A 12,334-nucleotide genomic window follows, 5' to 3' on the forward strand; every position below is an offset into this window, starting at 1 on the left:
CTTCAGCAAGGGATTGATTTGAAGAAATAGTACTGGTCATTTTACCCACAGATCGCTTCTCAAGTAAGACTTGTCATAATTGCAACTCGCATTTGAGGACTGAATTCTTCAACACACATTCTAAGTTTTCCCAGTTAGAAAAAGTACAGTAGTTTGTAAAGTGTATGATCCGTAACTCTATATAACCCAAACAACAGGTTGAAAACTGGGTTTGTTGTAAGTAATATATGAGTAACACCTGGTGGAATACCTGTTAACATGCTCGGTGCCTGAAGCAAATTGGCAAGTGCTTCGTCTACTTCTGCCAAGAACTTGTCAGAAACTGACTTAGAGTTCCTTCCAAACTCTCAGAAGAACGTCTGAGACCAGGCAGCTTATGTAGCCCTCAAATGTCACCGGGGCAAGGGCTGGGTCCCGGCCAACTGGAGAAGTCCCGGCTGAATTAGAGGAGGAATTCCAAAGAGCTCGAAGGGGCCTCCTGATGGCAAGATGTTGAATGGGATAAGAATGTAATGAATTAATCGATTTGCATCTTACCCAAGAGTCTCAGTGAGGATAAAGGTAAAACCCATCTCCTTCAGTGGATCCTCCCCCTTTCTCACTAAGTCAGTGAGTCTCGCTGCTGAGCTGCTTAAAATGCTACTTCCACCCCATGACAGTCAGAGAGGACTCTTTCTATCCTGAGTTCTAATGAAGAACTCGGCCTTCGCTAAAATCAAGACCACTTACTACAAGTATGTGATACATGAAGCACTTTTAGATGCGTTATTTTAAACGTTCTGGCAATCCTGTGAGGTCGGTACTGTTACTGTCCCCATTTCATGGACAGCACCGTAGTTTAGAGAACTTCAATAATTTACATGAAGCAGTCTGGTGTAAAGAGTCGGAGCGAGGACACTGGAACAGGCCATCTGGGTTCAAATCCTGGCCTTGCACTTACTGGCTGTGCGACCTTAAGAAAAGGTCTTAGCTTGTTTGCATTTCAATTTCCTTATCTGAAGAATAAGGATAATAATGTCATGGATGTCACAGAGCTGTAATGAAGGTTAAATGAGTTGATATATAGACAGCCCTTGGAACCTGGCCTGGCATCCGGTAAGGACTATCTATGTATTTGGGTGGTGATTTGGTTTTACTCTGCAAGAGACTTGAACTCAAGGAGTTGTTACGTTTAAAAAGAAGAGGCAGGCCGGGCTCAGTGGCTCATGCCTGCAATCTTAGCACTTTGGGAGGCCGAGGCAAGCGGATCACAAGGTCAAGAGATCGAGACCATCCTGGTCAACATGGTTTTACTTTGATGCTAGGGTCAGAGTTCTTTGTCATGTGTTCTTAGAAGCCATTGGAATAAATGTCTTCTTTCTCTTACATTGAAAAAGAAATGATAATCCTGCTGTAGAAGAGGTATCATGCCCACAGAGGTATCACAGAGATTAGTTTTTATCCACAGAGCACTTTTTAAATGGAGGATAATTGCTACACTGGGCTAGTGTGGTGGTAAGAATTCTCATCAAAATTAGACTTGGTGACCGAAAGTATAAACAAATGCATTTCTGCTAAGGCTAGCCACACATTTAGAGGCATATAGCAGTCTGAAATAATTCCATTCCTTTATCGACACACAGACGGAGGATTGTTGAGCCTTTTGCTAAATTTGGCTGTGCTGCACTTCCGTCTTTAGAATCAGGCAATTGCTTCATCATGCACACATTGTGCGGCCCTGGTATTTTGGTAACTGCTGCGCATTCAGAGCATGCCAGCTGTACATCTGTATAGTTGTCTGAGAACTTGGCCGTTGACCATCCGGAGTTCTCATACAAACCAGCGAAGGCAGTGTGCCCTTCGGATGAGGCACACACCAGACCCGCAGTATAGGTGGACGGAGAAGCAGATTTTGCTTTTTCAGTAAAAAAGGAATCTCGACTGTTGTTTTAGAACTCCTTGATATGGACGGTGAGTGCAGCGTGACTTCTTCCAACTGGAGATTTAAGGAAGACCTAGATACAGCATCACATGCTTTGTTACATCTTTTTGAGAATGAGTTGGAGTGAGGGGATGTTGTGTTGAAAAAGAAGAGGCAGGCCGGGCCCGGTGGCTCACATCTGTAATCCCAGCACTTTGGAAGGCCGAGGCGAGTGGATCATGGGGTCAAGAGATCGAGACCATCCTGGCCAACATGGTGAAATCCTGTCTCTACTAAAAGTACCAAAACTGGCTGGGCATGGTGGCGGGCACCTGTAATCCCAGCTACTCGGGAGGCCGAGGCAGGAGAATCACTTGAACCTGGGCGGCAGAGGTTGCGGTGAGCCGAGATGGCGCCACTGCCCTTGAGCCTGGGGGCAGTGCGAGACTCTTGTCTAAAAAAAGAAGAGGCAGCAATGATCTTGGCAAACCAGGACGAGTTTAGACTGCAAGCTCGATGAAGACCAAAACTGGGTCGGTCTTGTTTCAGGCACTCTCTCTATAGATTTGTTGAATGAGTGAAAAAGTAATAGTTACGATTACAGATATTACGTCATTATGAAGAAAATGCCTCGGGATAAGGAAAGAGACATAAAATGGAAGGGGATTCAAGAACGTCAGTGGGTATCCACTTTTTTGTCATGAGAGGGGGATCTCTGAAAAATTATCCGTATCAACTGGAAAAGAAGCTTACGGTGAACTTTTTAAAAATCACACATACAGTTCCTAATCTGTCTTTTAAAAGTTACATCTAGATTTTCATGTATCATTTTTCTCATAAGGATAGCAAGTTAATATGTCGATTTCATGGATAGATTTTCATAGTTCATGCATATAATATGAATTCAACTGGTATTTATATGACACGCCGAGCTCCCTTTGGGTAGTACCTGCCACCCTGGATAGACCTCGTGCCAAAGGAGTTTTTAAGCTATTGGCATGTCCCAGATTCACCATTTACATCCTTGAAAGTACTTCCTTTGTTCCATACAGATCTGACTCAGTATTAGAGGTATTTCCCCTTTTAATTTTTGAAAAAATGTTTGATGTTCTGACTATTTGCAACGAAAGAGCTCTGTTCTCAAACACCCTGTTTGGAGAGAATTTCTAAGTTCTTTTGAGAGGGATAAAAACCCTCTCAAGTCTGTCAGACTAAAGATCAAGGGCATCCCAGCACGGCGTATCTGAGGAATAATGACTGTCCCTGGGAGAGAGCTGGATGGCGATGGGTGTGTTGGAAACAATGGCTGGACCAGTGGCCCCGGAGCTAGAACTTTGACGCAGGGTGGCTGTCTTCGCTTAGGAAGGTTTTGAGTCTCAGTCTCTTCTGTAAGGATCTGGTAGCTTTTCCAAAGCCAGTCCATCTGTCCTATGGCATTTGATGCCACACGACTCCAGCTACCCCAGCAGGCCTTTCCCAGGCATGGGTCAGAGACGTGAGCCAGAGGCTGTCTGTAGAAGGCTGTTCTCTCCTGAGTGTCCTGACACAGCCAGCGCAGGGCTCCCTAGGGAAGGAACCTGCTCCTGCTTCCGTCGTTTTCATATACCCCTAAGGGCCGCTGGATAAAACGCTAGTTCCCAAGCTTCCTGTCATCTCTTCTGTGCACACTTTTGGAGCAGAGAGGGTGAGGGCAAGGCCAGGAGGTCAGTGCTGCAGCCGTGGGAAGAGACGGCGCCCTGGGCCCCTCTGGCGAGCTTCACATCCGTCTCCAGGGCACAGACGGCTCCATTCCAGAGCTGCTCCTCCAGCCCCTTCCCGCCTTCCACCCCACACTTTCCTCTCTCTTTCTCTTCCCTCCTTCCCGCCCTCCCTCCCTTCCTGTCTTCCTTTCTTCCTTCCTTCTTTTTCTTTTTTGGATACAGGCTCTTGCTCTGTGGCCGAGGCTGAGGTGCCACCCCGGTGCTGCCTAGTGGTCCGGACACTGCTCACTGCGGTCTCACCTCCTGGGCTCCAGCGATCTTCCTGCCTCAGTCTCCCGAGCAGCGGGGACTGCAGGTTCATGCCACCACTCCCAGCTAGTGTTTTAATTTTGATGTAGACAGTGTCTCACTATGTTGCCCACGCTGGTCTCGAACTCCTTGCCTCAAGTGAGCCTCCTGCCTTGGCCTCCTGAAGTGCGTGGTTACAGGTGTGAGTCGCTGTGCTCAGCCTCTCTGCTCCTTCCCTTCCTTCTCGTCTCTTAAAACTGTAGCTGTGGTCAGGGCTGGCTCTCTCTTCACAGAAAACAGGGAGCAAGGCTACACAAGAAATGGTAAAATTGTAATGAATGTTAAGTGAAGAAATCCTTAATGTCCTATAGAATGACAAACTAAATGATGGTTTCTGTTTGGAAAATTCAGCAGTAAAGTACAATATTGAGATTTTTGTTTGTTTTTTTTTTTTGAGAGAGACTCTTGCTCTGTCACCAGGCTGGAATGTAGTGGTGCAATCTCAGCTCACTGCAACCGCCGCCTCCTGGGTTCAAGCGATTCTGCTGCCTCAGCCTCCCATGTAGCTGGGATTACAGGCTCCCACTACCACGCCTGGCTAATTTTTGTATTTGATTAGAGACAGGATTTTGCCATGTTGGCCAGGCTGTTCTTGAACTCCTGACCTCCATTGATCTGCCCACCTCAGTCTCCCTAAGTGCTGGGATTACAGACGTGAGCCACCATGCCTGGCCTGGTTTTCTTTGTTTTGTTTTGTTTTTAAATAAGTCTATCGTAGGTGTATACAAGACCTGACTATTCCAGATGGTGTCAGAGTTGCAGCTTTCTTATTAGCAGACTTGGGGTCTCTATTTATGGGCACTTGAAGTTTTAAAGATGTAAAGAATTACATTTATGTATTTGTTTTTTCTTTTGAGAGGGAGTCTTGCTCTGTTGCCCAGGCTAGAGTGCAGTGGCAGAATCTTGGCTCATTATAACCTCCACCTGCTAGGTTCAAATGATTCTCCTGCCTCAGCCTCCCAACTAGCTGTGATTACAGGCACCTGACAACATGCCTGGCTGGTTTTTGTATTTTTAGCAGAGACGAGGTTTCACTGTATTGGCCAGGCTGGTCTTAAACTTCCAGCCTCTGGTGATCCACCCACTTCAGCCTCCCAAAGTTCTGGGATTGCAGGCGTGAGCCACTGCGCCCGGCCTAAAGAATTGTATGTAAAGCGTTATGTACAGTTGTCATTATATAGTGTAATGTAGCTTCATTCCTTCTGCCTGAACAGTGTGGGTTTTAGAAATAATTACCAAATATAAACACTGCTCAGATGTGTAGATTTGGAGGCACAGCACATTAAGGAGCACAAATACAAATGTCTTTTTAACCATCTCTGCGTTGTATTTTCAGAATACACATGATTCATTTAAATCCTGGTGTCTTTAAATGATTAAGGATTTACACACATGTGGTATTTCCCACAGGGAGGGTGTGATTCTTTTAGAGTTTTTCATTATGGGTAACAGTTTAGTAGAACACATGGACACAGGGAGGGGAGCATCACACACTGGGGTCTGTTGGGGGGAAGTACGGGAGGGACAGCAGGGGGTGGGGAGTTGGGGAGAGAGAGCAGGGGGAGAAATGCCAGATATAGGTGAAGGGGAGGAAGGCAGCAAATCACACTGCCACGTGTGTACCTGTGCAACAGTCTTGCATGTTCTTCACATGTACCCTAAAACCTAAAATGCAATTTTAAAAAAAGAAAAAAGTTTAGTAATTATTAAACTAACTTTCTTGCATGTGAATACATACATATATTTTTACATAAAGTGTTTCCATCGAGTTTTAGCTGCTTATACTTTCTTTTTAGCCGTTACTTGGAATGGCGTTTTCCTGTAAGTGAGGAATAAAGAAACTATTCCGGGTGGGGCGCGGTGGCTCAGCCTGTAATCCCAGCACACTGGGAGGCCGAGGCGGGCAGATCACCAGGTCAGAAGTTCGAGACCAGCCTCACCAACATGGTGAAACCCCATCTCTACAAAAAAATAGAAAAATTAGCCGGGCACGGTGGCAGGCACCTGTAGTCTCAGCCACTCGGGAGGCTGAGGCAGGAGAATTGCTTGAACTCGGGAGGTGGAGGTTGCAGTGAGCCGAGATGACGCCACTGCACTGCAGCCTGGGCGACAGAGCGAGACTCCACCTCAAGAGAAAAAGACACGACTCCCGTCTCTCGTGCATATCAACAGAGACAGCGGGACCTAGTTTCTTAAGTCCCCTCGGTTAGTCTTTGTCACAGACATGCCTGTGTTTGGGGCTAGGAGGGAGGAGATCGTTGTGAACTGCGGCCGTGGAATTTGGTTCGTTTAACTAAACGCTGTTTCTTCTGCTTTACCCGTCTTAAGTCCTTCTGATAGACCTGTGAAGTAATAAATTGTCCAAACCCCTTCAGGAAACTATTCCTGATTCCATCATCATTTATAGTTTTCTATCTGTCCAATAAACCAGAATTTAGCCTTAAAGCCATTGCTCTCTTAATCTACATTACGATCTTGTCTTTATATATGAGTTGATTTGTTTTTCAAATTAGTGGAAGCCCTTAGGTACCACGCTGTTATTCTGCGTGTTTGTGTCTTTTGAAGACAGTCATCGCATCACAGAATATTCCAGATAGGAGGGGCCTATGGGATCATCAGGACCAGTGCTCTTCAAAAAAATTATAACTGCAAACTCCCCATTTGAAGTGATTTTTTTTTTTTTTTTTTTTTTTGAGATGAAGTTTTGCTCTTGTTGCCCAGGCTGGAGTGCAATGGCACAATCTCAGCTCACTGCAACCTCTACCTCCTGGGTTCAAGCATTTCTCCTGCCTCAGCCTCCCAAGTGTCTGGGATTACAGGCATGCAATTTTTGTGTATTTAGTAGAGACCAGTTTCACCGTGTTGGTCAGGCTGGTCTTGAACTCCTGACCTCAGGTGATCCACTTGCCTCGGCTCCCAAAGTGCTGGGATTATAGGCGTGAGCCACTGCGCCCGGCCTGAAGTGAAATGTCACATGACCCTCAGTACTGGTTGGGAGACGGTTGACTTCCTCGTCCCTCCCAGGAGGCTCGAGGCCTCCATTGCCTCTATTTTTTTCTAGATAAGAGAACTGAGACCTCTAGAGATAAAATTAGCTGCCAACATTTTGGCGAGGGAGAAAGAGTCCATTTTTGTTGCCTAGAAGCTTTGAAATGAGCAGGGGCTGACGTCTGCGGAGATTGCTGGTAGTAAGTCTGGAAACAGAGCAGAAGATGGCAGGCCGGGTTCTCTGGAAGCCAGCACTCGGGTGGAGGTGGGTGTGCAGGTGGGTACTGCAAACCCACAGCTCGGCTCACTGCAGTCAGAGCCTCACAGACTATGACAGATGGAAGGGTCTGGGGGGTCATCAGAGCCTGCAGAAAGAGAGGGTGCAGGATTGTGCCGAGGAGAAAGTCACACTGCCAGACAGACTGACGACCCCTTGGCCAGCCCCTCGGGGAAGCTCTGGGGCATAAATGGCCCGTCGTTGTGTCCCGAGTTGGGCTTGATGGCTGGGCCTCTACGCCCTCACTGCCATCAGTCTTTGGATGTGAACCACCCGAGGAAGGCCAGGCCCTCCGCCTTCTGCAGTATTCTATGGCTTTCTTCAGTTGACGCAAATCCTGAAGGAGCTGTCAGCTGGAAGCCCATTGCCCACAGCTGGGGCAACAAGCCCTCCCTTGGAGCAAGATCTACAAGGCACATCTCCGTGTCCTCCACGCAGCCCTGGGAGTGCCGGTGACCTCGAGAGGCGGTCGAGAGGAGAGTGCGGGGCGCAGCCTTCCCGGCCGGGCCACCCCGTGCTTCTGGTTAGGGGTTCCCGGCTTCACAGCACGACGACGCATGCTACTTCCCAGCAGACGTTCTGACAAGCAGGTTGGCCCTGTGTGTCAGGGTGGATTCCTGTTGGCGTCTTTCATTTCCACCTCTGTTTCACCAAGGCTGGTGACCATTTTCATGCACTGGGGCTTCATGTGGTGCCGTGGAAAGTGCAGCGGATCGAATGTGGAAGGCCGCGTTCCAGATCCTGTTCAGGAAGTTACGAGCTGTGTGACCAAGAGCAAGTCACTCTGCTCTTCTGAGCCGTGGTCCGCAGGTGTACATACCAAGTGAACCACTTCAAAAACGATTAAAACAGCATTGAAAATGGTGGTGGTTCCCCAGGGCTGTTCTAGACCCTTCGCCGTTTCGTCAATCCGTTCATTCATCTACCCAATGATTCCGGTGGCCCCTGACTTTTAATCTATAATTCCTCTACATTTTTTAAGCCAAATAGATGGCTAATTCTGTTTTCTGCTGTTGTCTTGGTGGTCCTTCCACAGAATCGTGGGCGTAGGTTTGTTCTTACTTTGAACAGCTCACCTCTGTTCAGGTGACTTCTTTGTCACCATTCATGGAAGTGTGACACCTTCTGAGTTCCAAACATATCAGTTTATCAAAAACGGCACCTGCAGTGCTGCACATTGTACTGAGCTGGCTTCGGTCTGGGGCTTCCTTTGCCTTGGGCTCGTTCACCTCCTTGTTAGATTAGCTCTTTGCAGCTTTTCCTCTTCATTCTCCACTGATTCCTAGTTCCCTAGACCAAATCCAATAGAGAAACATTTAAAGTGTTTCTTTACTGTGAAGTGTATCATGCATGAAAATAGTGTGTGAGATGGACGTAGATGCTCAGGTTATTTTTAGTTATTTTTATTTTTTGAGACGGAGTTTCGCTCTTGTTACCCAGGCTGGAGTGCAATGGCGCGATCTCGGCTCACCGCAACCTCCGCCTCCTGGGTTCAGGCGATTCTCCTGCCTCAGCCTCCCGAGTAGCTGGGATTACAGGCACGCGCCACCATGCCCAGCTAATTTTTTTGTATTTTTAGTAGAGACGGGGTTTCACCATGTTGACCAGGATGGTCTCGATCTCTTGACCTCGTGATCCACCCGCCTCGGCCTCCCGAAGTGCTGGGATTACAGACTTGAGCCACCGCGCCTGGCGCTAGATGCTCAGGTTATTATTTTATTTTTTATTTTATTGTTTCACTTTTGCTGCCTAGGCTGGAGTACAATGGTATGATGTCGGCTCACTGCAACCTCCACCTCCCGGGTTCAAGTGGTTCTCCTGCCTCAGTCTCCCAAGTAGCTGGGATCACAGGCATGTGCCACCACGCCCAGCTAATTTTTTGTATTTTTAGTAGAGATGGGGTTTCTCCATGTTGGTCAGGCTGGTCTCGAACTCCTGACCTCAGGTGATCCATCTGCCTTGGCCTCCCAAAGTGCTGGGATTATAGGCACGAGCCACCGCACCCGGCTGATGATCAGTTTAAAAACCAGTAGCAGAACAAACCTCTATGTGCCAACTCCTCAGGTTAAGAAATCTTTCATGATATATTTAGGCATTTAGTTAGTGCACATTGAGTGGCTACTTTATCCAGAATTTGGGGACATGAAATGATGACTGAGAGATCATCTGGGCTACATAAAATAGCTCATCATCCTAGAATGAGAAAGAGAGAAACCAGCGAATAAATAAGGCCAGCTTGTAAAGGTACTTGCAATGAGAAATACAAACAAGATGTGACTGGAGCCGTTCCCTCTGTCTGGGAGAGTCAGAAAATTTTCCCAGAGGACGAGACTTTTGAACTGGGGTTTAAAGGATGGTTTGCCTGGGGAAGAGAGCGTTTCAGGTAAAGGGGACAGCATAGCACATGCAGTCCCAGAGCTCTAACAGCATTGCCCTTTTAGACAGTGGCGGTCATTGCTTCTCTTGCTCCCATGGTTCTCCCTCCTCGCTCCCCTCTCACCGTTCTGACCATTTATCTTCGGTTTTGTTTCCAGTCTCCCATCTCCACAAATGGTGGCATTGCCCATAGGTGTTCCATTAGGATCTCTTCTCCTGTCATTCAGCGCTTATCCATCCATTTGCTCAATGTCAATGAAGCAGTGAGTGTCTAGAAACTCCCGCTGGCAGGAGAACTATCTGTGGAGCTTGGTGACATGTGGATGGTCCCCCCCAGCTCAGTCAGAATCTTTGGGGTAGGGTCTGGGTAGCTGCACTTTTAACACGCTGCTGCCAGGTATCTTGAGTGCAGATGATTGGGTCCCCACATGGAGACATGCAGGAGAAAGGATCCCTCAAAAAGAGAGGGAGCGTTGGAGAGCCTGCACAGGAATCAGTCACAGGCGACCTTGAGCTTCCTGCCGTCATGGCTGCCCTTCCCAGCCTGCCCCACCTGTGCCTTTCTCCCTCCTCCCTTCCTGCCTTCAGCTCCTCTGTTGCTTCATCTTCCTTAAACGCCTTCATCTGTTCCTGTGCTATCACAGAGCCCCGTCTGTGGGTCTCATGTCTCTGCTCCATGCCACACCCTCTCTTGGGCATCACCTGTGCTTTGGCTGGGTCCGTGGAGTGTCCTGGGCTGCAATGCCATAAACAGTGGAGTGTGGCATGCAAAGTTGACAGTCACACTGAAAGCTCCTGCCCCGCCTCTCTACCCTCTTCTCTTTCGGGGGTTTCTTTCCTGTGGCAGGGAAAAAGAGACAAACCCAGACCAAACCGAGGAAAACATGGTCAGAGATGAGATGGTATCAGAGGCAAGAGGCTGCTGGTTGGGTTTGCACTTTGTTACCGGGAGCATTTGAATAGTTTTAAGACATATAAACTGTGAGACTAGACAATTTCACTTAGAAAATGAAGCGTCTGCATGCGGATATTATTCTTATGGGGAAACGTATCTGCATCCGTTTGTCTCTGAGGGCTCCCTTGCCGTATCACAGACATACAAAACCTGGGTTCCATGGGCTTTTATGCACACACATGGCTCAATGTATATAGGGATGTATAATTAAAGATTTTAAACATTTGGTTTTGACAGTATATTTTGCAGCTGCTGTGCTAAGAAAATTCCTAAGCTACTGTGGGTTAATGGGAGTTGTAGCAACTATTTCCTTCTCGGCTGTCTGTTTTAGCAAAGCGCTCTCTCTCTCTCTCTCTCTCTCTCTCTCTCTCTCTCTCTCTTGCTCTCTCTCTCTCTCCCCCCCTCCCTCTCCCCCTCTCCCCCTCTCTCCCTTTTAGCAAAGCTCTTCTCTCTCTCTCTCTCTCTCTTTTAGCAGGGCTCCTCTCTCTCTCTCTCTCTCTCTTCCTCCTCTCCGTCTCCCCCCTCCTTGCCTGCCTGCTTCTGCCTATCCCTCCCTTCCTCCCTCTCTCTCTCTCTCTCTCTCTCTCTCTCTCTCTCTCCCTCCCTCCCTCCCTCTCTCCCTCCCTCCCTCTCTGAGATAGCAGACACCAGAGAGAAAGTGGTGCAGCTTCCTCTGAGAAGTGTGCTCGCACGCGCGGATTGGCAGGATTCCGCGAGTTCCTCTCCCATCCATGCCCTGTTCTTGGAGGGATATGCAATGTTGGAGCAGGGGCTGAGCTGCGCTGGGAAGGTGGCTGGGAGCTCAGGGAGGCCAGGATCCTGGTGTAGCCAAAGGCTGGAATCACAAGAATGTTTCACCAGGGTCTGCTCTGAGAGTTCTCAGACCCCCATGGATTTTAGCATTTTTCAGCCTTTTCTCCTTCACCTTCGCACAATGTTACTTTCTCCTGAGATGGCCCCAGATCTGCAAGAGACATTTGAGAGAAGCTGTTTGTTAGCAGACATGAAGAAATGGATTCTGCACTTGATTATTTAGCCATGATTAATCAATGATGATGGATTGGAAAGCAGTGTAAGTAACACAGTTATGTATGTTACTGGAGTTAGGGGGTCTGTTTTCTTGCTGTGTTTTTTTTTTAACTTTAACTTTTTCAGTTTCCTTTTGAGAAAAGTAAAAATAAAATGTATCAAGTTTTCCAGAGAAGTCAGGAGGGTCCAGATTACACAAGCTTTCTTCTTGTTCAGTGGACTCGCAGAATATGTAGTTCTATCAGGAGAGTCATAGAAACTACTGACATAGAAGCTACAGACATTCCCTGGAGGATGGGAGTCAAATAGGAAAGAAGTGAAGAAGGTTTTTGAACCAACAGTCACTGCTATCATCAGGCTTATTTGCAGTTGCTAAAATATTTGACATTGGCTCATTTTAGAATCAAAGACAGAAGCAATATGTGTTCTCTTTACAGGATCATAAAAATGGAGTTAGCCTATGGATTTCAGAACAGGTTCTTTCTGGCTGCATAAATGTGAGGTTGATTTTTTTTTTTTTTGGACTAATTGTCAAATGTTGACTATGTCTCCCATCCATTTCAACTTTTCTTGAGGTCAGACATCCTCCCATTCTAGGGTACAACGTCTGGTCACTCTTGGATTGCACGCCACTGTCTAGTGGAAGGCTAGTCATTGCGAGTTTATACTAGTCAGAGACTTTTCCACCTTTTTGTGTGAGGGCTTGGTTTAAGCACTTCAGCTCCCGAGTATTCAGGGAGGAAAAACAAGTCACTTGAAGA

The 12,334-nt window shown here is 47.4% G+C and overlaps 1 protein-coding gene across 3 annotated transcripts in view; it reads left to right on the forward strand.

The window, feature by feature from the left end:
- Positions 1-12,334, forward strand: part of KIF26B (kinesin family member 26B) — a 526,146-nt gene that overhangs the window by 339,830 nt on the left and 173,982 nt on the right. The window contains exon 1 of one of the 3 annotated variants that reach the window (XM_074385663.1): positions 11,204-11,616. The exons of the other annotated variants lie outside the window; for them this stretch is intronic. Coding sequence (XP_074241764.1) covers positions 11,594-11,616 — 23 coding nt within the window. The 5' untranslated portion in view covers positions 11,204-11,593. Of the gene's footprint in view, positions 1-11,203; positions 11,617-12,334 lie in introns of those variants that run through there. 3 annotated transcript variants of the gene reach the window in all.

This window comes from Saimiri boliviensis, chromosome 14, assembly GCF_048565385.1.
Source record: "Saimiri boliviensis isolate mSaiBol1 chromosome 14, mSaiBol1.pri, whole genome shotgun sequence".
Lineage (NCBI taxonomy): Eukaryota > Metazoa > Chordata > Mammalia > Primates > Cebidae > Saimiri > Saimiri boliviensis.